At 37.0% G+C, this 22,395-nt stretch overlaps 1 protein-coding gene across 3 annotated transcripts in view; it reads right to left on the reverse strand.

Annotated features, from left to right (window-relative positions):
- Positions 1-3,083: 3,083 nt before the first annotated feature.
- Positions 3,084-22,395, reverse strand: part of LMLN (leishmanolysin like peptidase) — a 50,257-nt gene continuing 30,945 nt past the window's right edge. For all 3 annotated transcript variants that reach the window (XM_070788952.1, XM_070788947.1, XM_070788945.1), the window contains 5 exons: positions 20,945-21,077; positions 19,057-19,216; positions 17,200-17,330; positions 13,270-13,480; positions 3,084-6,790 (listed from right to left, as the gene is read on the reverse strand). In XM_070788952.1, coding sequence (XP_070645053.1) covers positions 6,690-6,790; positions 13,270-13,480; positions 17,200-17,330; positions 19,057-19,216; positions 20,945-21,077 — 736 coding nt within the window. In that variant the 3' untranslated portion in view covers positions 3,084-6,689. The remainder of the gene's footprint in view (positions 6,791-13,269; positions 13,481-17,199; positions 17,331-19,056; positions 19,217-20,944; positions 21,078-22,395) is intronic.

Here is a 22,395-nt window from a genome sequence, read left to right on the forward strand (position 1 = left end):
GAAATGGTAACGGGGAAACAGGAGGAGGAATGATCACAGCCTAGGGTTGGAGGGCAGCTGTGAAAGGGTAAGTTAGAACAAAAAGGAGGGAAAAAACCCATCTGTGGAGACCAGGCATGGGGCACACTGCTGATGTTGGGGTTCTGGAGCAAAATCCCAGAGTGGCGAAGCCACTGACTCACCTCAATCAGACTGAGGACTGATTTGCCTTAGATATTTCACTTCTTCATTTTTCTTTCCATGATGCTTATTCCTAAGGATCATTTAACACCTATAGACTTAACTGGCTCTCCCTTTACTCCTTTGTCAAACCTATTGTAAGAAATGCAGATTTTATACATTTACTTAATAACAAGCATTAAGCCTCACAACTAACCAATATCATTTTAGAGCAGTGGCATAACCTGTTTTATCTGACTTCTATCAAAGATTCAAGGCTCTGGCAAACTGCTGAGGCGTGAGGCATTTGCTCTATTCTTTGCAGCTACCCCACTTACAGTAAATTTTCATATTCTCAGCCAAATACATCAGAGCTGTCACTATATACACACTAATGAACACCCGTGTGTGTAATCACATGTGAAATTTCTTCCTATCAACCTGTAGCCTTCTTGACTGTGATTCTCAAACAAGACGACGACGTTAGAACATTGAGTCTCTAATGTTTCTGTTGAAATTGAAAAAACTGGCTGTTAGTGGCATTGGATGTGAAAATGGCATTAAATCTAAGATAGATCAAGGTCTATAGGCAGAACAAAACATTTCTATACATACAAAATGAGAATGGTATTGGTCATCTACCAGAATATCAGATAGTGTATTTGAACTTCTATCTCCAAATATGTCCAGTTTATTTTAAACATTAAAGAATGAACTTCTGATGGACCACTAACAAGCTGATTTAAATAAACCTCTCCATTTCAGCGTATCTACCAGAGATGTGTGGACAAAAGACTTGTTTATGTAATGATACCTTCTGAAAGTGAAATTTGCTTAGTTGTGTCCAACTCTTTGTGACTCCAAGGACTACACAGTCCATGGAATTCTCCAGGCCAGAATACTGGAGTGCTTAGCCATTCCCTTCTACAGGAAATCTTTCCAACCCAGGGATCGAACCCAGATCTCTTGCATTGCTGGCAGATTCTTTATCAGCTGAGCCACCAGGGAAGCAATGACACCTACTAAATAAGCTATATTCTATGAATATACAAAAAGGGAGTATAAACAGGTAATGTATGAGGTGTAGATGGCTTTATCTTCAGTACATTGTGCAAATAATATTGGATTTACTAAACTCTGTGAATAGTTTTATATAATTTACTAAACTCCGTACATAGTTTGATGTACATATATAGTAAATATATAATTTACTAAACTCTGTACATAGTTTTAGTACTTACATGAAATACTTAAAACATTTTAAAAAATCTAAATATTATCATTAAAATTTCCTGATAAGATCTACTCAGCAAGTAGGTTAAACAGGCAACATTCAGTCCATTTCATGGTGCTTAGCTCCAGCCCCCAGGGCAAGACGGCTCTGCGTACACATGAAGGCATGCCCCAGGTACGTTCTCTCAAACGAGTCAGGTTATGATGAAGAATCACATTCCACGATTACAGCCACAAATAGAGTGTGGTACTTGAACACACAGAGTGGTCCTGGCTCACAGCACGAAACTCATAGGGCAGGAATCATCCTCAGCCACAGACAGCTGCCCTGAACTGTTTTAGTCCACTCTCTTTCTGCTTAACTATTTGAGGAGGGTTATTCCCTATAGGTTTACATAACATTTGTCCCCAGTCTTTAAGTAGGACAATATTACTCCAGTTAAAAGTAAAAATTGAATTATGTTTCACAATAATCACCTCATTGTCCCCATATAAAGTGTATAGATGTGTTTGTACTCCTCAAAGTGCTAGTCGCTCAGTCATGTCTGACTCTTTGCAATCCCAAGGATAGTAGTAACCCACCAGGCTTCTCTGTTCATGGGATTCTCTAAGCAAGAATACTGGAGTGAGTAGCCATTCCCTTCTCCAGAGGATCTTCCTGACCCACGGATCGAACCCAGGCATCTTGCATTGACTGCAGATTCTTTCACCATCTGAGGTTTGTACTCCTGCCACTGCTGCTGCTAAGTCACTTCAGTCGTATCCGACTCTGTGCGACCCCATAGACGGAAGCCCACCAGGCTCCCCCGTCCCTGGGATTCTCCAGGCAAGAACACTGGAGTGGGTTGCCATTTCCTTCTCCAATGCATGAAAGTGAAAAGTGAAAGTGAAATCGCTCAGTCCTGTCCGACTCTAGCGACCCCATGGACTGCAGCCTACCAGGCTCCTCTATCCATGGGATTTTCTAGGCAAAAGTACTGGAGTGGGGTGCCATTGCCTTCTCCTAACCTGGTTTAAAAAACTGACGGCTTTCGTGGCTGCAAGCTGGCTGTTCCTGTGAGTTGTTCTCTGCTGCTAAGAACCGTGGCAGGCATGACTCCAAGGTGGATTTTCATGGCTTCTGGTGGGCAGTTGTGTACCAGCAGGATGACAACTACTGCTGGGGTCTTAAAGCTCAAGCTGGATGCTGTATCTATGAGCAGACAGCTGTTAAGCAGACTTGACTGGAAGTTGAAGAGGTGAACTTGAATCCTTGACCTGTCAAAAGCAGTTGGCCTGACTTTTTGATGATGGGTACATGTTTTTTTCTACAGATAACTTTTTTTTTTTTTTTTCTACAGATAACTTCTTTGGGGTGTGAAGAGAGGTAGTGACTACAATGCAAGGAACCAGTTCTAACCAAAGATGTTTGTTGTCCTGAAGATTTCAAGGGCGTTTATGATACCAGTCAGACATAACAGGCAGCCAGATGGATGCCCATGGGATACAAGAGCAAACAACTATTCACTGGCTGCTGCTCTGCACAGCTTAGGATCCTAGCTTCTTGACAAGGGATCAAACCTGTGACTGCTGCAGTGGAAGCTCAGCCCTAACCACTGGACCCCCAGGAAATTCTCCAGCTTTCTATTTTAATAAATGTTTATAAATCATTCCCAAAAAATTGATGGTGTTAAGTAAAGACAAGATGCAAATTAGTTTCCATTTTTATTAAAGCTTTGTTTTTTCTAGGTAATATATTACACTTAAAGTTAAATACCACAAATAAAGATTAGTTCTGAAATCTACTTTATTAAAAATGTAAACAAAAAGAAAATAATTCACCACTCCCTCCCCAACCCTGACTAAATATATCAAAAAAAGGTCATCCTTTCAGGTAAGTTCTTTCTTGAGAACAAGTAACACAGACTTTATTAAAATACATTAGTCCTCTTGGCTGCAAGGACCTGGCACGGATGACAGGTGCCAACTATGAAACAGGTCTGTGGGGCTGTGACTGAAGTCCACCTCATCCTGCCAAGATTACTCAAACACCCTCTTCTCTCTCCATTCAGCGTCCAAGGACAAGGACAGTGCTAAGGCACTGAGCACGGGACACTGCAATGAACACGATGGGGATGTAAGCTGGCGTACTCCAGGAAACAGGCCAGAGCCAGCAGTGACCGAGCAATTCTGCACGAGTATCAGTCACAGAATATTAGAGCTGGAAAGATTCTGAGACAGCATATGGTCATTTTACAGATGGTCTCAATCAGTGAGTCTTCTAATATTGAAGAGAATATTGATAAAATTTTATGGAATACTCTGGAATACTTATTTATGTATCTTATAACTATTTAAACTTCATTATGTTTCACTTTCAAATACTGATAAATTCTTAGCCAATATATTAGGCTGAAACTAACTTTAAGCATAATTTATAACATTTTTAGGAAAAGATGTTTTTCAGGAGAATACAGAGAGATCTATACTAAGACTACCTAACTGCTTGTCAGTTTCTTTAAAGCTGTCAGCTCAAGTCTAACGACATGGCTTTTGCTTCCTTCCTATAAATTCTGTTCTTGAAAACCTGAGAGATAAATTCACTTGTTAATTTTGACATTGGGACCTTAATACTATCAAAATGAACTTAAGTCTGAAATGAAAACTGAGGTAGTCAGTTTTTATAAGCACTTGGCCCCTTCTGAATCAGAAAGGGACTTCAGTCTGCTATCATCAAATTAGCTATTGCCCCACCTCCCTCCACCATGGCTGCAGTCTCTCTGTGAACTGGTTTTGCAAACATAAAGGGAATCACCTGCCACAGGATACTGACATTTAGGTCATTTCAAGTTCTTCAGTTCAAAGCTGAATTACAGTCCACTAATTCTGCACTGAAATTTCAGACTTAAAAATTTTTGTTTTTAGAATATTGTTTTAGAATTTCATCATCTACTAAGTGACTAAACTATGCCTTTTAAAATTTCTTAAAGGTTCAGTTGTTTTCTAAATCTTCATTGAGTATACTATGCACAATCAGTGACAAGCAACCATTTTCAAAACTTGGTGAGGAGGAAGGAAGACACCAGCACAGTTAGTTACCCTCAAAAATTCAAGATTTCTTAACATTATACTGTATCAGATTCTACATTTGTGCAGAGGAAACACTGGGCTACCAGATACCAAGCTTAATAAATATAGATAGAAAAAATGTCATCTATAATATCTTCTTCAGAAATTCATTAGTGCAAATATAATTATATCAATAAAAATAAAGCAAAAATATATTTCAAGTATAAAAAGCACCATGCTCAGAAACAATACTACCTAAATGGGATTACTGCACAACAGTCAAAATATAACTGAACCTATCACTGTGAGTCTCAAATATATTATTAATCCATATTATTTTTGGTAAAATTATTTATATAACTTTGCAATGATTCATAATCACATTAGGTATATATGCTTAGATTTATAACTTTCTTTAAAAATATATTCTACATTTTTCTGATTTGCATGATTTAAAGTATGCAGGACAAAGGCAGAAACACCATTATTATTAGCTCTTCTTCAGTTGAGGTTGGCTATGCTAGAGACTCCCAGCATTTCACAAAGACAAAAACCTCCAATTTAAAATTGTAGGCAGATAAGTATTTTAAATATATGCACTTAAAAAAAAAGAGGTGACTTTCCTTTATGCTGGAGTTGCTGTTTGACTCCAGTGCCAAATAGTAGGTTGGAATTATTTCTTAGTAATTATGCTGTTTGTTCACTTAGCACAATTTCTTAAACTGAATGTTTGATAACTGTATGCTGAATTAAAGGGCCAACCAATTAATGAATTAATGTTTGTTCAAGGGCTACGTTTATAATGCCATAGGACTTCACAGCTTTAGAGCTCATGAAGTTTCTTTTTTCTTTTTAAGAAAAACTGGACATCATTCATTATTAAAGAATTTCACATTGGGATTACTAAATAGGGTTGGGCAGCTCTGGTATCATGGCAGAACTGCTTCTGGGAACCAGAATCAATGGGTGACATATAGAGGGTCAAATACAAGAGGTAAAGGACATTACAAAGCAATCTTCTGATTTCTATGGACTAAGTCATACGCTGTGTGGTAAAGTGGACCCTATCGGATAGGCTCTACACCAAACCTACACTTTACTGCTGCTGCTGCTAAGTCGCTTCAGTCGTGTCCAACTCTGTGCGACCCCATAGACGGCAGCCCACCAGGCTCCCCTGTCCCTGGGATTCTCCAGGCAAGAACACTGGAATGGGTTGCCATCTCCCTCTCCAATGCATGAAAGTGAAAAGTGAAAGTGAAGTCGTTCAGTAGTGTCCGACTCTTTGCGACCCCATGGACTGCAGCCTACCAGGCTCCTCCAAACCTAACAGTTTCTAAGCCAACCTAAAAATAACTGCATCCCTGTCTATACCAGAATTTCTTTTTATCTTCATTTGTCAAAAAGGAAAGTTCTATTCTTGTTGGATAGCAGTTGTCATAACTATTATCTGAAAAACATATAATTAGGTTTTATTCAATTTGCATGTCTTCAATGATTCACAGGGCAGAATATTTTTCTCCCTCTGCTTCCCAGTTTTTCAAGTCATTATTAAACTAATGGAGAATACAACTGGAAGCTACTCTCTGAAGATCAGTGAGTATGGATATAGCTAGAAGAGGGCTACCAACACATAATGGTTCAGCAGGAAACTGCCACACAGCTGTTTTGAAAAAGGTTAAATCATAAGATTTAGCAAAACAAAAATTAAAAAAAAAACTCATTAGAACAATGATTTAGGTATACGATGTACAGTCATTAAATTTAAACTAGGTATAACAGTTTATGTAGAAATCAAATTATTTTCTGTAAGTCAAAGGACAATTTATACTTTTGAGGACAGGGTCCACAACTTATAATCTTGGAACAATTAGCTGTTCTTTAAATTATTGCAGCAGAGATGAACTCTCCCATTGTTTTAGGTTAATGGAAATGCTGAGGTATGTAATCACTGAAATCTTCACCTTTATCCCACTTTCAAAGGAAAATTTCAAGAAGGTTATATATCCTGAAATGTAAAGAGACTCGGAGACTTGGAAATCCTTCTCCTCCAAACTTTGAGGCTGCTGGGTTGCTGATGAGGAGTGACCGCTGTGAAGCTCTGCTTCAGGATCTGATTGTGGTCCACACTTCCAAGCCAAAGTCAGGAATGCCACTTCCACCATCCACACAGGCTGGCACTTGCCAGATTTTGTGCTTTGTTCAGAGGAACATGACACAAAGGAATGTCTTTAGAATTCACTTTTCCATTCCTAATGCCATACGCACAGAAGAAATCCAGCCAGCAGAGGAAACAGATTGCCTAGCAGAAGCCAGAGGGTGACCACCAGGCTAGAGGAACAGGAACAGAGATCTAGGGTTGAAAACAAAAAATTGATTTTCCATAGACATTTTTGGAAAAAACTATTGACAAATAGTTTTTTTCAATATTGACAAAATATTGACAAATGAGTAGAGTTAATTATTAAAAGGTGAAGAAGGACCACCTCTGAGAGCAGACTCAAGAGTGACTTCCTGAAATCGAGATATGCAGTCTTTTATGTTTATAGAAAAAGAACAAAATATTTACGCAGGAGAAAAGATATGCCTACCCAATCAAGGTTCAAAAACAGCACCCAAGAAACAATAAAGGTGTCTCAGGGTAGTGGTATCCTGGTAAAGCTAAAGATGCTACACAGGAAAGTAAATTCTTGGCTATTCCAACATGGAATGCAGGACTCTCCTCTATTCTTCCTTGTCTCTTCTAAGTAGGGTGACCACAAAATTTATCATTCCATATCAGGACATTTTGAAATAAGTGCTGAAATAAATTTTGAGTCTCAAGATGGAAACTAAACTTAGATAACTCATCAAACTAAAACTTAGATAACTTTCATGTTTGTGTAAATGCTCCACTTGACCAGAACCACAGCATATCCAGTCAGCCATCTCCAACCATCAAGTCAACTCTGGGCTCTATACTTGTTTCCTTGATCTTTCTAAATAAGGGTAGATACTAACTTCAGCCCATCAATCTAAGCTGAGTATTTCTTCCTTATTTCCTGCTTATAGACCTTTTCTTTTATTTTACAGTTCTCTGGATTCCTTAGAGACTACCTATGTGAAATAAAATTTGCTTTGATCAACTATTCTCTTTGATTATTTTAATACAATCATAAATAATAACAATCATACCTGGACCATCCCAGGCAAAACAGGACATATGTTTCCCAATCTCTAAATATCTACCCATCTATCCATATCACCCCAGGCTTAATTTGGAAACAGCAGAAGATTTTACAGGTTTTTGGCAGTAGGAGTATATTTTAATTTATATAAGTTGCTCTAATAACTAAAACTATTTTTCCCTAACAATTCTCAGAATGGAGAACAATTTTTAGCAGTCAAGAGACCAGGCCAACCTGACTTTATTTTAGGATGAGTTGTCATTTCTACCATTTTGACCAATAAAGAACCAACCAAGCTTCTAGTCCAACGTTCTTAAAAAGAAAAAAAAAGACTGGATCTTAGAATTAAAAAAATGATAATGTTAAGGTACTACAGATGTTTTTCTGAGAACTAAACAATGTGAAATAAGCATTTTAAAAAATTATTTCATTGTATATAATTCAGGTAAACCATGGGGAACTTATATTCTTTCTCAATGGCACCAGCTGACAAAAATCAATCCTTCTCAAAGTGTGGCATTTGGATCAACAACATCAGTCTCACATGGGAACTTGTTAAAAACGCAAATTCTCAAGACTCCAACCCAGATCTTCTGAATCAGAAACTCGGGGGTAATTCCTAGCAATCTGTGTTTTAACATGATTTTGATGCATGCTAAAGTTTGCATCTTATGCAAGTTTGAACTTCTGACCTAGAGCTGCTGCTGCTGCTAAGTCGCTTCAGTCGTGTCTGACTCTGTGCAACCCCATGGACAGCAGCCCACCAGGCTCCCCCATCCCTGGGATTCTCCAGGCAAGAACACTGGAGTGGGTTGCCATTTCCTTCTCCAATGCATAAAAGTGAAAAGTGAAAGTGAAGTCGCTCAGTCGTGTCCGAGTCCTAGTGACCCCATGGACTGCAGCCTACCAGGCTCCTCCGTCCATGGGATTTTCCAGGCAAGAGTACTGGAGTGGGGTGCCATTGCCTTCTCTGTACTGTCCAATATGTCTGATAGCTATATGTGCTATTTAAATTTATTTTAAAGTAACTTTTACTGTTCTTTTTTCTTTCTGCAATAAACACACTTTTTTTTGTGGCGGGGGGGAAGGACTATCATTTGCTGATTTTTTAATAGATATTTAATTTTATTTATTTATATATATAATTTACTTATATATTGTGCTGAGTCTTTGTTGCTGCATGAGCTTTTCTCTAGCTGCGGTGAGTAAGGCTACTCTCTATTATAGTTGTGGTGCATGGGCTTCTCATTGCAGTGGTTTCTCCTGTTGTGAAGCACAGGCTCTAAGGTGCAGGCTCAGGAGTTGTGGGACATGGGCTTAGCTGCTCTGCGGCATGTGGGATCTTCCTGGACCTGTGTCCCCTGCAGTTGCAGGCAGATTATTTACCAATCAGCCACTAGGGAAGCCCGCTGATTTTTTTTTTAATTGGCATATAATTGCTTTACAACGTCGTGTTAGTCTCTGCTATACAACAGTGTGAATCGGTTATATGTATACATACATTCCCTCCCTCTCAAGCCTCCCACCCCTCCCCATCCCACCCTTGTAGGTCATCCCTGAGCACCAAGCTGAGTTCCCTGTGTTATACAGCAGCTTCCAAGTAGTATATATGGAAGTACATCTATTTTACACATTGTATGGTATATATGTCAATGCTACTCTCTCAATTTGTCCCACCCTCTCTTTCCCCTCCATGTGCACAAGTCCATTCTCTACATCTGCATCTCTATTCCTGCCCTGCAAATAGGCATTTCTTTTTTAATGACATATTTTAGGTGAAATGCAATAAAAAGTAGCCTCTAAATACCAGCAAATATTCATTAGACTACACTATATACAATAAAGACATAACTTTGAGCTACAGCTACAGTCGATGAATGCGATTATTTTGCCTCTTTAATGGCAAAATCAAAGTCAGATTAGAAGGCACTTTGTCAAACCATGTTAAATGTAACCAGTTTGACTTTATTGTTTTAAATCCTACTGATTAAATAGCATTTTTATTTTAGTTTTTTAAATATTCAAGTGTCAGGGTGAAAAAAACAGTATAAGAGGACATATAATAAAAACTTGGTCTTAGATCATATTCTTTCCATCAACCCCAACCCTGTTTTATCTTTGATGGTTAATGCAGGATGGGATGGGGAGGGAGGTGGGAGGGGGGTTCAGGATGCAGAACACATGTACACCCATGGCTGATTCATGTCAATGTATGGCAAAAACCACTACAATACTGTAAAGTAATTAGCCTCCAATTAAATACATGTTAATTTTTTTTTAAAGTGTAAGCTTAAACTACTATTTCCTAAGTTAGATAAAACACTCCTGCCATTTAAGGTGATAATTTAACCTACATTATGTTTCACCTTCTTTTCTTCCCTCTCCTTACTTATTTATATAGTTTGTCTGAGGTCCTGTATAAGCAAACCTCTATTCATGTCCCATATACTTTCCACATTATCACTTGGCTTCCTGTTAAGATGGAAATATTAGCACCCTTATGCTTTTTTATTCATTTTCTAGCTTTCATGAGATGGACCGACTCTTTTTCATTTCCAAAGCATGTGTATATTTATGTGTATGTGTTTATTTAAAATTTTTACCATGCCGATGTTTCTCTTGATCAAATTTTTAGAATTTTTACTATATTACTGGTGCTTTAAAAAACTGGATTTTGGATTTGTTGATCATCTCATTGTGTCTTTGTTGGTTTTCATAGCATTCTTCACTTTGATGGTAGCAATTAGGATTTTTTTTTTTTTTTTTTTGGTCTTCTATTTACTATAAAACCTCTCCTTCCTTCCTGATCAAATGTCTTTCTTTGGTTGGCTTACACAAGTGTTTCTCATTCTGCTGGTGACTTAAAATTTTTTTTAAACTAATTTTTATTGGAGTATAGTTGCTTTACAATAATGTTGTGTCACTTTGCACTGTACAGCAAAGTGAATCAGTTAGATGTGTATATACACATAGCCATCAGGTATATGTGCTATCTAAATTAACCAAAATCAAAATATTTAGTTCCTCAGTCACACTAGCCACATTTCACATGTTTAATAGTCACATGTGACTAACGACTGTTGTATGGGGCAGTACAGATTATAGAACAACTCCATCACCCCAGAAACATGTACCAGATTAGTTCTGGCCTAAAGCATTAGATACGAGTGGTCTTAGTTGGAATAAGGAATAGATCCTGGAGTTTCTAATAACACAGACATATCCTTTTATTCCCTCATTCTCAATTTGATCCAAAGGAAATAGGAGGAGAAATGAACTAGCTATTGTTTATCTGCTGTTGGTACTAAAATTTAACAAGCTAAAACATTAAAACCATTAAAACATTAATGGTGGCTCTGGAACATTTGTCATCCTTCAAAAACACTGCACTTTCTGTGACAGTACTCTACAAAGGAAAGATACAAAGAGGGTGTTTCAAAATGAATGAAACGACCCGATCTGGGTTTTGATCTGCACCTTATTAGCTGTAACAGTGAATGTATCACTTAACCTCTTTATACCTTAGTTTTCTCACATGTAAAATGATAATTCCTACCTCATTAGGTTTTGTGATGATTAAATACATGGATATAGACAGAGCACTCAGCAAAGGGTCCAGCATTTAATAAATGGAAACAAAACAACCTCTACAATCTGAAGAGATCAGGAAGAATTTAGAACTAAACTGAGGTTTGACAGAAAACAACAAAATTCTGTAAAGCAATTATCCTTCAATAAAAAATAAATTAAAAAAAAGAATTTAGAACTAAATCTTTCATATTCACTAATGGAAACTACACCTAAAAGGCATCTATTCTTATAATATTTTATACATTTTCCAAAATTGTGGTAGTGATTTAGAGGTAACAATCCTTTTTTGAGCATGCTTCTTTATAGAACTAGTTAACAGGAAGAAATCACAACATAGTACCATAGAAAATACAACACAGCACCCTAAGTACCAAGTAGAGTCCTAGAGAATCATGAAATCTAGGGGTGGTCTTGAGCACCCCTAACACAAGTATTCAGATCCCCAAACTCACCCTCTACTTGTAGCCCATGTCTTGATAAAGCTCAGAATGTGGGAAAGAAAAAAAATTAAATTTTAGAGATAAAGAAACTTTGAGCTGTAAAGTGAATGTAGCCCTCTATTTAAAACCTAACTACAAAACAAACAAAGGACTATATAATTCCATTTAAAAAATACCTCCAGCTGAGAAAATGAAACATGGCCTATTTCAAAATGTCAAACTGTCATCAGTTCAGTTCAGTCTCTCAGTTGTGTCCGACTCTTTGCAACCCCATGAACCGCAGCACGCCAGGCCTCCCTGTCCATCACCAACTCCCAGAGTCCACCCATACCCGTGTCCATTGAGTTGATGATGCCATCCAACCATCTCATCCTCTGTCATCCCCTTCTCTTCCTGCCCTCAATCTTTCGCAGCATCAGGGTCTTTTCCAATCAGTCAGCTCTTTGCATGAGGTGGCCAAAGTATTGGAGTTTCAGCCTCAACATCAGTCCTTCCAATGAACACCCAGGACTGATCTCCTTTAGGATGGACTGGTTGGATTTCCTTGCAGTCCAAGGGACTCTTAAGAGTCTTCCCCAACACCAAAGTCATAAAATTTCATAAATCATTTAATAAAATATCACAGACCATAGGTCAAAGCTTTCGTTAAGAGTTCATGAATTTTGCTTTTATAACTCTTAGAAACAGGTCATCAGCCTGTTTGCACATCTTCATTAATAGGGAAGGCACTCTTCTCAAGACAGTCCCTTCTATTCCTCTCCTGGTTCTGAATGATTTTACTGAATCTATCTCCCTACAACTTCATTTTATTAGTCTCCATTCTACTCTCCAGAGTCTCACAGAATGAGTAAAATATCCTTCAGTGAAAACCACTGTCTTTGCCAGCCTGTCTTTCTATCTCACTGTGTATATCTGCATCTCCTTGCACCTATCTCTTCTTTGCGGACATGTCAATCTCATCTTAGAACATTTTCCAGTGTCTTTCCCACTCTTTCATCTCACCTAGTTATAATACAACTAAAATATATTTAACTGCTTTTTTGTACTCAATGAACAGAATTTTTACTCTTAATTTCAAAATGAATGGCTGAAACATTAACTTTTTATAACTGTCAGGGAATTTTTTGTGCCAGTCAGAGGTTCTCTGCATACAAAGTTTCCTCACTCTCGCTCTTACTGAAGTGACGTGTCAAGTCTGCTGCTGCTGCTAAGTCACTTCAGTCGTGTCCGACTCTGTGTGACCCCATAGACAGCAGCCCACCAGGCTCCCCCGTCCCTGGGATTCTCCAGGCAAGAACACTGGAGTGGGTTGCCATTTCCTTCTCCAATGCATGAAAGTGAAAGTGAAGTCACTCAGTCGTGTCCGACTCCTAACGACACCATGGACTGCAGCCTACCAGGCTCCTCCGTCCATGGGATTTTCCAGGCAAGAGTACTGGAGTGAGTTGCCATTGCCTTCTCCCACGTGTCAAGTCTACCTACCTTTGATTTCTAACAATGAAGGGAAGGAGATCTTCCCATAAAACTGCAATTAGAAGAGAAGATGCACAACCTGTTTTAGAGCTTCCTTGTGGGGAATTTTCAACATCTTCCAAAAAAAGTCCCCCTCTACTCCAACCAAAGAGACTACTTACCCAGGGGTAGTGCTCGAGTCAGGTTAACAGCTGGAGGATCTGTTTCTGGAGGACAGAGCTCGCAGAAGTCCCAACATGATGGGCAGAGCAGGTTTCCATCATGAATCCACCCATTCATCTGAATACTCACAGGGAGGACCTGCCCGGCCCGACTACACAAATATGAAGTATCCTGAACCCAAACCTTCAGACCTTCTGGAGAACAAGAAACCTTCAAAAGGTTGAAAAAAAAAAAAATCAGATCAGCAAGATTCTAGTATGTGAACCTTTCTTAATTGTAGGAAAACGCAGTAGAATTTACTAAAAATGTTGGCTATAAAAAACAGTTTGGGATGTGGGCATATTTTAATCTCATATAAAGAGGGTTAAGTTATTCACGTCCTAAAAGGATTTCACTCTCTGGTAGCAGTTCTTCAACTTTGAGTCTAATACCTTTTAAAAAATCAATGAAAGCTATGGACACTTTTCCTGAAAAACACAGGTAACACACAGCTTTACATACAATGCAGATTCACAGACCCTGGAAGCCAAGTCATCAATAATAACATTTCTGTAGATTCCAGTATCCTCCTATAATTCAGTTTAAATCTCTATCAAAGAGCCATGAATCATGTTACTCTTTCTACAAGTTACTAAATTTTGTAAATCAAATTTGTATTAGTTTTTATAAATAATATATGCTCACTGTAAAAAAAAAAAAAGCATACCGTATAGAAATAACAGAGTAAAAGTTTGTTATTTTTATCCCTACCCCAGATCCTCTGCTCAGAGATGAAAATGGTCACAGTTATTTAATAAAACTGGTAACATATTTAAAGGCAGGATTCATATCTCAAATACAAGGGGTAACTAATGAAATTAATTTTAAAAGGCAAACATATTAAAACTAACTTAAAAAAATTTTTTAATGACTATTTACTTCAAAGTTGTTTTCTAAAAAGACTTCACATTATGCTGCTGCTGCTGCTAAGTCGCATCAGTCGTGTCCAACTCTGTGCGACCCCATAGACGGCAGCCCACCAGGCTCCTCCGTCCCTGGGATTCTCCAGGCAAGAACACTGGAAATGGGTTGCCATTTCCTTCTCCAATGCATGAAAGTGAAAAGTGAAAGAGAATTCGCTCAGTCGTGTCCAACTCTTCTCGACCCCATGGACTACAGCCCACCAGGCTCCTCCGTCCATGGGATTTTCCAGGCAAGAGTACTGGAGTGGGGTGCCATTGCCTTCTCCAAGAAGGCCTGAGGAGCAGCTATATCCCAATAGCAAATAACAATACAGCTACCACCCAGACTAGTTTCTAAATACCTCACTCTACTAAAAGAAATGAGAGCTCCTTGGAGAAATGACTGATTTCAGAGCTGGGGCAAAGAAAGTGAAGATGAACCTAAAATATCTTATGCTAGAAAGCAAGGAAATATTTTAAAAAGATAGGACAAGCCAAAAGGACACAGGAACCAATCCAAAGGGCTTCATTTGGCTAAATCTGGGGCAAGCTGAATATCCAAACAATGATACTAATGGTAAAAGCTATTGAATAAAATGCAATCCATGAGTCAATACAGACTTAAATGTATAAATTAATAAAATGAAAGTATAACAAATATGTTACTGATATAGTACTTTCCCCCCAACCCAAATATTTACTAATTAAAAAGGGAATTAACTAAAAGAGAAAAACAGCTTGACAGTGGAGATGCCTAGTAGATACCAGCAAGTTAACATGACCAGCAGAGACAAATCAAGAGTGCACCACCAAAAGCACACAGCCATCACTTCTGTGATTTCATTGCTCAAAACATTATACATGAATTTAAACATGAGGAAACATCGGACAAACCCAAATTGAGACATACCCTAGATAAGAACTGGTTTGTAATCTTTAAAAGTGTCAAGGTTATGAAAGTCAAGAAGACTGAGGAACTGTTCCACACTGAAGGGAACAGAGATGTGACAACTACTTAATAGTAGTTAAATTAGTCCAGATCCTATTACTAAAAGGACATTACTTGGACAATAGGCAAAACTTGAATGGGTCCAAGAATTAGATATATCAATGATAATTTCCTAATTTTTTTTTTTTTTAGTACTGTAGTCACATAGGAGGATGGAATACATTTTATAGTATTTGGAGTGAAGGGGCAGACATCAGCAATTTACACTTAAATGACTCATATTTTTGTACCATTCTTGTAACTTCTCTGTCAGTGTAAAAAAAAAGAACAAAAAACAAAACAGCTAATTGTTTAGAAATCATACACAGTTTCCTATATAACTGGTTAAATTAGCAAAATTAACTGACAACACGAGGTACTACAGGGAAGCCAAGTACATTTAATCTTTGTAGATGATACATAATCCCTTTGTGGTGGTGGTGGTATAGAGAATACACTGAAATAGGCTGAAAAGGTCATTCTCCTATTAAGGTTCACACTGTTCCAGCTTTATCCCCTTTAACCTAATATTCTCACTTAGGTGAATTTATTTCAAAAAATTAATTTTAATAAGGTAAAGCATGTAAATATACTTTAAAAGCATTTTTACATAGTGAAAAGTGAAAATTAACTCAATATCTAAAAGGAAAATGACTTCCCTAATTATGATACTTTAAAATGATGCAATGTTCTATAGCTATGAAGAATAGTAAGTATTATTATTGGAAAAAACTTGGCAAAGGTATTTTGGCCTATATAAAAAGTACTAAGTAAAAACACTAAAACAAAACTATGTATTATGATTACAACTAGATAAAAATTATGTATTTAAGCAATACATAAATCTTTAATAGAATGAATTTATCAGAAAATGGTTGCTGGATTATAGTTGTCAGATTGTAACTTGAATGTGTTTATTTTAAATTATTTTTTGTAAGGTTTCAAAGATTATTTTACATGAATTATATGTGGTGTGTGAATTATACCTCAATAAAGCAGTTACCAAAAAAGTTAATTTTAAAGAAACTTTAAAAATAAAAAGTTAAATTGCCAGATACATTAGTCCACTTAGCTCTTGTAGGTGAAATGGCACAATGAATTTTTATTTTTCAGTTTTCAGGATCACACTCTGTTCCCTGACATCCATTAGTAGAGTATAAAATATTCATTAGGTTGCTGCTACTGCTGCTAAGTCGCTTCAGTCATGTCCGACTCTGTGCGACCCCATAGACGGCAGCCCACCAGGCTCCCCCATCCCTGGGATTCTCCAGGCAAGAACACTGGAGTGGGTTGCCATTTCCTTCTCCAATGCATGAAAGTGAAAAGTGAAAGTGAAGTTGCTCAGTCGTGTCCGACTCCCAGCGACCCCATGGACTGCAGCCTACCAGGCTCCTCTGTCTGTGGGATTTTCCAGGCAAGAGTTCTGGAGTGGGGTGCCATTGCCTTCTCCATTCATTAGGTTGGATGCTCCTAAATTACAGAATGCCTGCATCTCAGTAAGTTCTACGGTAGTATAGTCATTTAATACTAGACAGGCAGATAATAAATCAAGAAAATAGTAGTTTGCTCTCTTTGGATTTCTAATTTCAAAGAAAAAAATCTACTGAAAACCAGTAGTTGATTTATTAATTCTTAAATACATGCCTTCTTCAGATTTTACAAGATTATAGTCTTTTTCCACTACAAAGTAGTTTTTTAAGAGCAAAATTACATATTCCCTAATATTTCCTTAGGATATATGCCCAAAAGCAAAATTATTATAAAACATGTTGATATACAGTAACTGCGTAACTTAAACAAACAGAAAAAGGCAAATTCTCTCAAAGAAATGACAATATTTTGACAAAACAAAAACATCCAAACTAATAGTTACAATAAATAAGCTAAAGTAGTAAACAGCAGAAATAAAAGATACAAAATATATTTGAAAATATAAAAGCCATATAATGAGATACAATTATATAGTATTTGGTATAATTATTAACAATCATATGGTTTACCTGATAGCATCCACTCCCCCAGTCCGGGTAACTCAGCTTCCTTTCACATTTTTCCATGACAAATGCTGATTTCTGAATTAGACAAACTGAATGAGGCCCATACTTTTCAGCACCATAGTTTTTAAAAAGGTCTGAAGCAAACCAGAGAAGTTTTCTTTATTAAAAATTGACTTTGGACTCAAAGAATAAGAAACTGAAGCATTCTACTCTAATGATTAAAAGTTGCTTTTAAAAATCACACGTGTTTCGTTAGTGTTGGGATTCCCTGGTAGCTCAACTGGTAAAGAACCCGCCTGCCAATGCAGAAGACTTGGGTTCACCCTGGGTTGGGAAGACTCCCCTGGAGAAGGAAATGGCAACCTACTCCAGCATTCTTGTCTGGAAAATCCTATGGACAGAGAAGCCTGATGGGCTACACTCTTATGATTAAAAGTTGCTTTAAAAATCAAACATGTTTCATGGAAATTGTCAATTAAAAAAATTAAAAGAAAGAGGAAATTCCAAACTCAAACTGGATTCTCAATAAAGGAATTAGGAGAAAACTATTCTATCAGAAACAAGAGATAAAACTGGGCCGAGAGCACTGAAGTTAAATATACAGAGGAAATGGCACTAAGAATCACCTTCAGTGGTGGTCTAAATTAGGAGTCACTTCCCAAGTGACCCATGATAAGATGAGGCCAATGATTTAAATAATGAAGATTTTTTTGGGGAGTGCTATTACTTTTGCAATATGTTCCTGTATTTTCAACTTGTGCCATCTCCTGGAAGTCAATAAATGATAGGCTGATCTAGTCTTAGACTAAGCACAAACCCACAAAGTTATGGGGTAGACTAAATGACCTCTAAATGGCTAATGGACAAAGGGGTGGAGTCCTTAAAGCCTAGGAATTTTTTAAAAAAGAGAAAAAAAGCCTAGGAATAATTTTCTCTCTCTACACTTAAAACAAGTTTCATCTTTTGAAAATAGATGGTTCAATTAGTCCATTTTGAAATATTATAGAGATAAAACTTTATATCAGTTTTTAAAAATCTTAATTGTATAAACTAAGAAAAAAAATATAAAATAAAACAGAATTTTATATTTATTTTATTTATGAGTATTTTAAAGTCTTCAAAGCACACAGTGACCATTTTCTAAAAAATGCCATACAGTTTACTTCCTTGATGACCTGATCATTTATATATACTAACAGAGAATAAATAAGATGGCAACACATCTTACTACTTATGGGACAACAGTATTATTCTGATATCTGCAGAATGACACGTTATGTCTAAGTAGCATAAAATGCACACTCCTCAGGAGAGGAAAAAATAGGATACCTAATATGATATAATAAAAAGAGTTCTGCATTGGAAGATCTCGCACTGACATCAATTAGCGATATTACTTAGTATATCTCTTCCCTCATCTGTGAAATTCAATCATAGTATCTTCTCTATGTCTCTTATCAGGTTTTTAGAAGAATAAAATGAAATGATTAAAATCAAAGTGCTTTGCAAATGAGAAAAATGTCATGCAAATATAAGGTATCACTATGGTAGCATATACACAAATGTGCAAGTGTATCTAATAGCTAACAATTCTTTCTATGTGTCATAATTCTAAGCACTGAACTATATTAATTCATTTAATTCTCACAACTCTATGGGACAAGTATTATCTCCTTTGCACACAGGAGAAAACTAAGGTGCAGTGAAGTTACTTCAAACAGGTAGATGGCAGTGGAATCACAAAATAAACTCCGACAATCTGGCTCTGGGGTCTATTTTATATTGTTGATATACACTATTTTATATTGCTTATATATACTTTCATATGTATATAACATTTAACTTCACTAAACTACTGACCTGGTTGATTTTCCAGTACTCTACAATCTGAGCTGCGCTGATATTCACCACTTAAGTGCCAACTGAATTCCTGACTGAAAGGGCAGTAGTCAGCAATTTCTACTGAACCACCGTAATAAGGCAGATCTTCTGCAGGTACTCCAGTGAGTTCATCAAAGTACTACAAAGAAAAATATATTAGGAAGGCAGGAGAGTAAGAAACATTCTATAAAATCAATATGAAGCCCACAGGCAATTTATAGCATCCCTCTAATGCTATATAATACAAAGGAGATATTAATCTATTTTTTTAATACAGAGTAAACACAAAAAGACTAATTTTTGTGTTATTTGTGGTATTTCAAGGTTGTAGTAGTTTTAGAAATAAGCAAGGTAAGTAAATTAGTCTAAGTTAAGTTTTTATTAGATGACAAATTTGATTAATGTCTTAAAAGGATACATAGAAAGAGTTTTAAGAGCTGACAAAACATAAAACTAATTCATAAAATTAAGATGTTTTAAATACAATGTACTTCAAATGTTTTTAGGAGACTTAATTTATATGTTGTTTTGACAAATTTGAAAAACCCATGAGAAAATCAATGAGATAATATATAATATTTGGAAATACCAAAGGAACAAGGTACCAGAAAAATTTTAAAGACTTCACACTTCATACCAACTCACTGAAGTACAGTACTAAGTGCAGAAATATATATATAGTCACTGCCTTACAGTGTCTAAAGCACTCAATGGGGTTATAAACAGGTAGGAAGCTCAAAATTTAGAAGCAATCACTTTAAACTCACTTCTGAGATAATTTCTGACTTGTGGCTCCTTTGTCAATGGCAGGCAGTGTTAAAGCTTTTTTAGAAATAGCCACTTCAACAAAAAGCTTAAAGCCTACATCAGAGATTCAGACTGAACATGTGGGACCACTGCCTTCACCTTTTAGATACCATTAGGCAAACTTGTCTAGAGCAGAAATTCCAAGCCTTCTAATTAACTGGATTAGAGTACTTCAGTTACTTTTTTCTTTTTAAAAAATATTTTTATTTTATATTGGAGTGTAGTTGATCAATGTTGTGTTAGTTTCAGGTGTGCAGCACAGTGATTCAGTTATACATATAAAGTATCTATTCTTTTTCAAATTCTTTTCCCATGTAGGTTATTACAGAGTACTGAGCAGAGCTCCCTGTCCTATACAGTAGGTCCTTATTGGTTGCTGTTGTTCAGTCGCTAAGACGGGTCTGACCCTTTATGACCCCATGGACTGCAGCATGCCAGGCTCCTCTGTTCTCCACTACCTCCCAGAGTTGGCTCAATTCATGTCCACTGAGTCAGTGATGCTATCTAACCTTATTGTTTATCTACTTTAAATATATCAGTGTGTACATGTCAGTTCCAAACTCCCAATCTATCCCTCCTCTCACCCTTCCTCCCTGGTAATCATAAGTTCGTTCTCTAAGTCTGAGTCTGTATCTGTTTAAAATAAAGTTTAGTTATAAACTTTAAAGTAAGTTTAGTTGTATCATTTTTTTAAAAGATCCTGCATATAAGCAGGATATATTTGTCTTCCCAGTCAGTTCCTTTCTTCAAAGAACCTTGTTTTTTTTTAATATAAAGATGAAGACTTTTGAAACAAAAAGAAATAGTTTAAAAAATACATTAAAATAAATATTCTAAATGTCTCTTACCACTACTACTAGGCACTGCTAGATATCAGTTAATTGCTATCAATTAACACAGTTTATAAAGAAATGTAAAACTTCAGTTTTTTCTAACTTACAGAAAACAAATGGAGCCTGACAAATTGAAAACTTAAGAGCTTAATTCACTCTTCCAATTCAAAATGGAGACTTCTTTTTAAAAGGTTTACTCCTGAAACTGTGCCCCAAACAAGTGTTACCTGGTATTCCTGAGGTAAAGGTTTTGGAAACTTCTGCAAATTGCACACTGCAACTGCTCTCTGGTCCTGTCTGCAAGTTAATTGCAATGGATTACTTCTGAGTGTGTTACAGTAAGGGTTCAGCATCTGTCTCCTGCAGACAAAGATAAAAATACCATGGTATCAAACTCTAAAGAAGATATTAGAAGTCTATTTTAGAGTTTGTCTTTTCTGTTACAATTTCAATGCTTTTAACATTCTTTTTTAATTAATTGATTTTTAAAAATTTTTGGTTGCACTGGGTCTTCATTACTGCATGCAGACTTTCTCTAATTGCTGTGAACAAGGGCTACCACACAAGTCCAGCATTTTATGATTAATAGAACTTTCAAATAATATCAGCTCAGTTCAGTTCAGTTGCTCAGTCGTGTCTGACTCTTTGCATCCCCATGAACCACAGCACACCAGGCCTCCCTGTCCAACACCAACTCCCAGAGCCTACCCAAACTCATGTCCATTGAGTCAGTGATGCCATCCAACCATCTCATGCACCATTCTTTCATTCTTTCTGAAGTTATTTCTCCACTGATCTCCAGTATCATATTGGGCACCTACCGACCTGGGAGTTCATCTTTCAGTGTCCTATCTTTTTGCCTTTTCATACTGTTCATGGGGTTCTCAAGGCAAGAATACTGAAGTGGTTTGCCATTCCCTTCTCCAGTGGACCGCATTCTAGTATACAATATCATTATTCCTAAAGAAACCCTCCAAAGTAGAACTAGTATTTTCATTTCACTGATAAATAAATAGTTTGAGACATTTAGCTTGTCCAGGATCATATAGCTGATGAGGGATGGTGATGGGACTTAAACTTCTCTCTCCAAGGTCAGTGCCTTGCCCATTAGAGAAATACCTGGTAACAAGCACTTCTTCTGTTGAAGATGTTAGTCTTACTCTTCTCATCTGGGCTAGGTCTCAAAGCAGTTTTAATTACTCAGAGTTTCTACTAAGGAGTTTGAGGTCTGAGTTAAAAGCCTGCTATGAGGAAAGCTGTTCATAAGCAGTAACATGAAACACTGCAGCTACTTTTGGGACAGTTAGTTAACTCCAGTACAACAACCTGATCTGCTAGTGTTGTTGTTCCCAAATTTTGCTGCACATCAGAATCATCTAGAGAAACTTTTAAAACCTCCATGCCCACCTTGCACCCCATACCAACCGAATCAGAATCTGAAGTCAGGAATCAGGCGCTGGTATGACTTATAAAAGGACAAACTGATCATTTTAAATTAATCAAAATTAAAAAATTTTGCTTCACAAAAGCCCTATTAGGGCTTCCCTGGTGGCTCAGTAGTAAAGAATCCACCTGCCAATGGAGACATGGGTTCAATCCCTGTTCCAGGAAGATCCCACATGCTGCAGAGCAACTAAGCCCACGCGCCACACCTACCGAAGCCCACGCACTAGAGCCG

This window comes from Bos indicus, chromosome 1 (assembly GCF_029378745.1).
Source record: "Bos indicus isolate NIAB-ARS_2022 breed Sahiwal x Tharparkar chromosome 1, NIAB-ARS_B.indTharparkar_mat_pri_1.0, whole genome shotgun sequence".
NCBI classification, from domain to species: Eukaryota; Metazoa; Chordata; class Mammalia; order Artiodactyla; family Bovidae; genus Bos; species Bos indicus.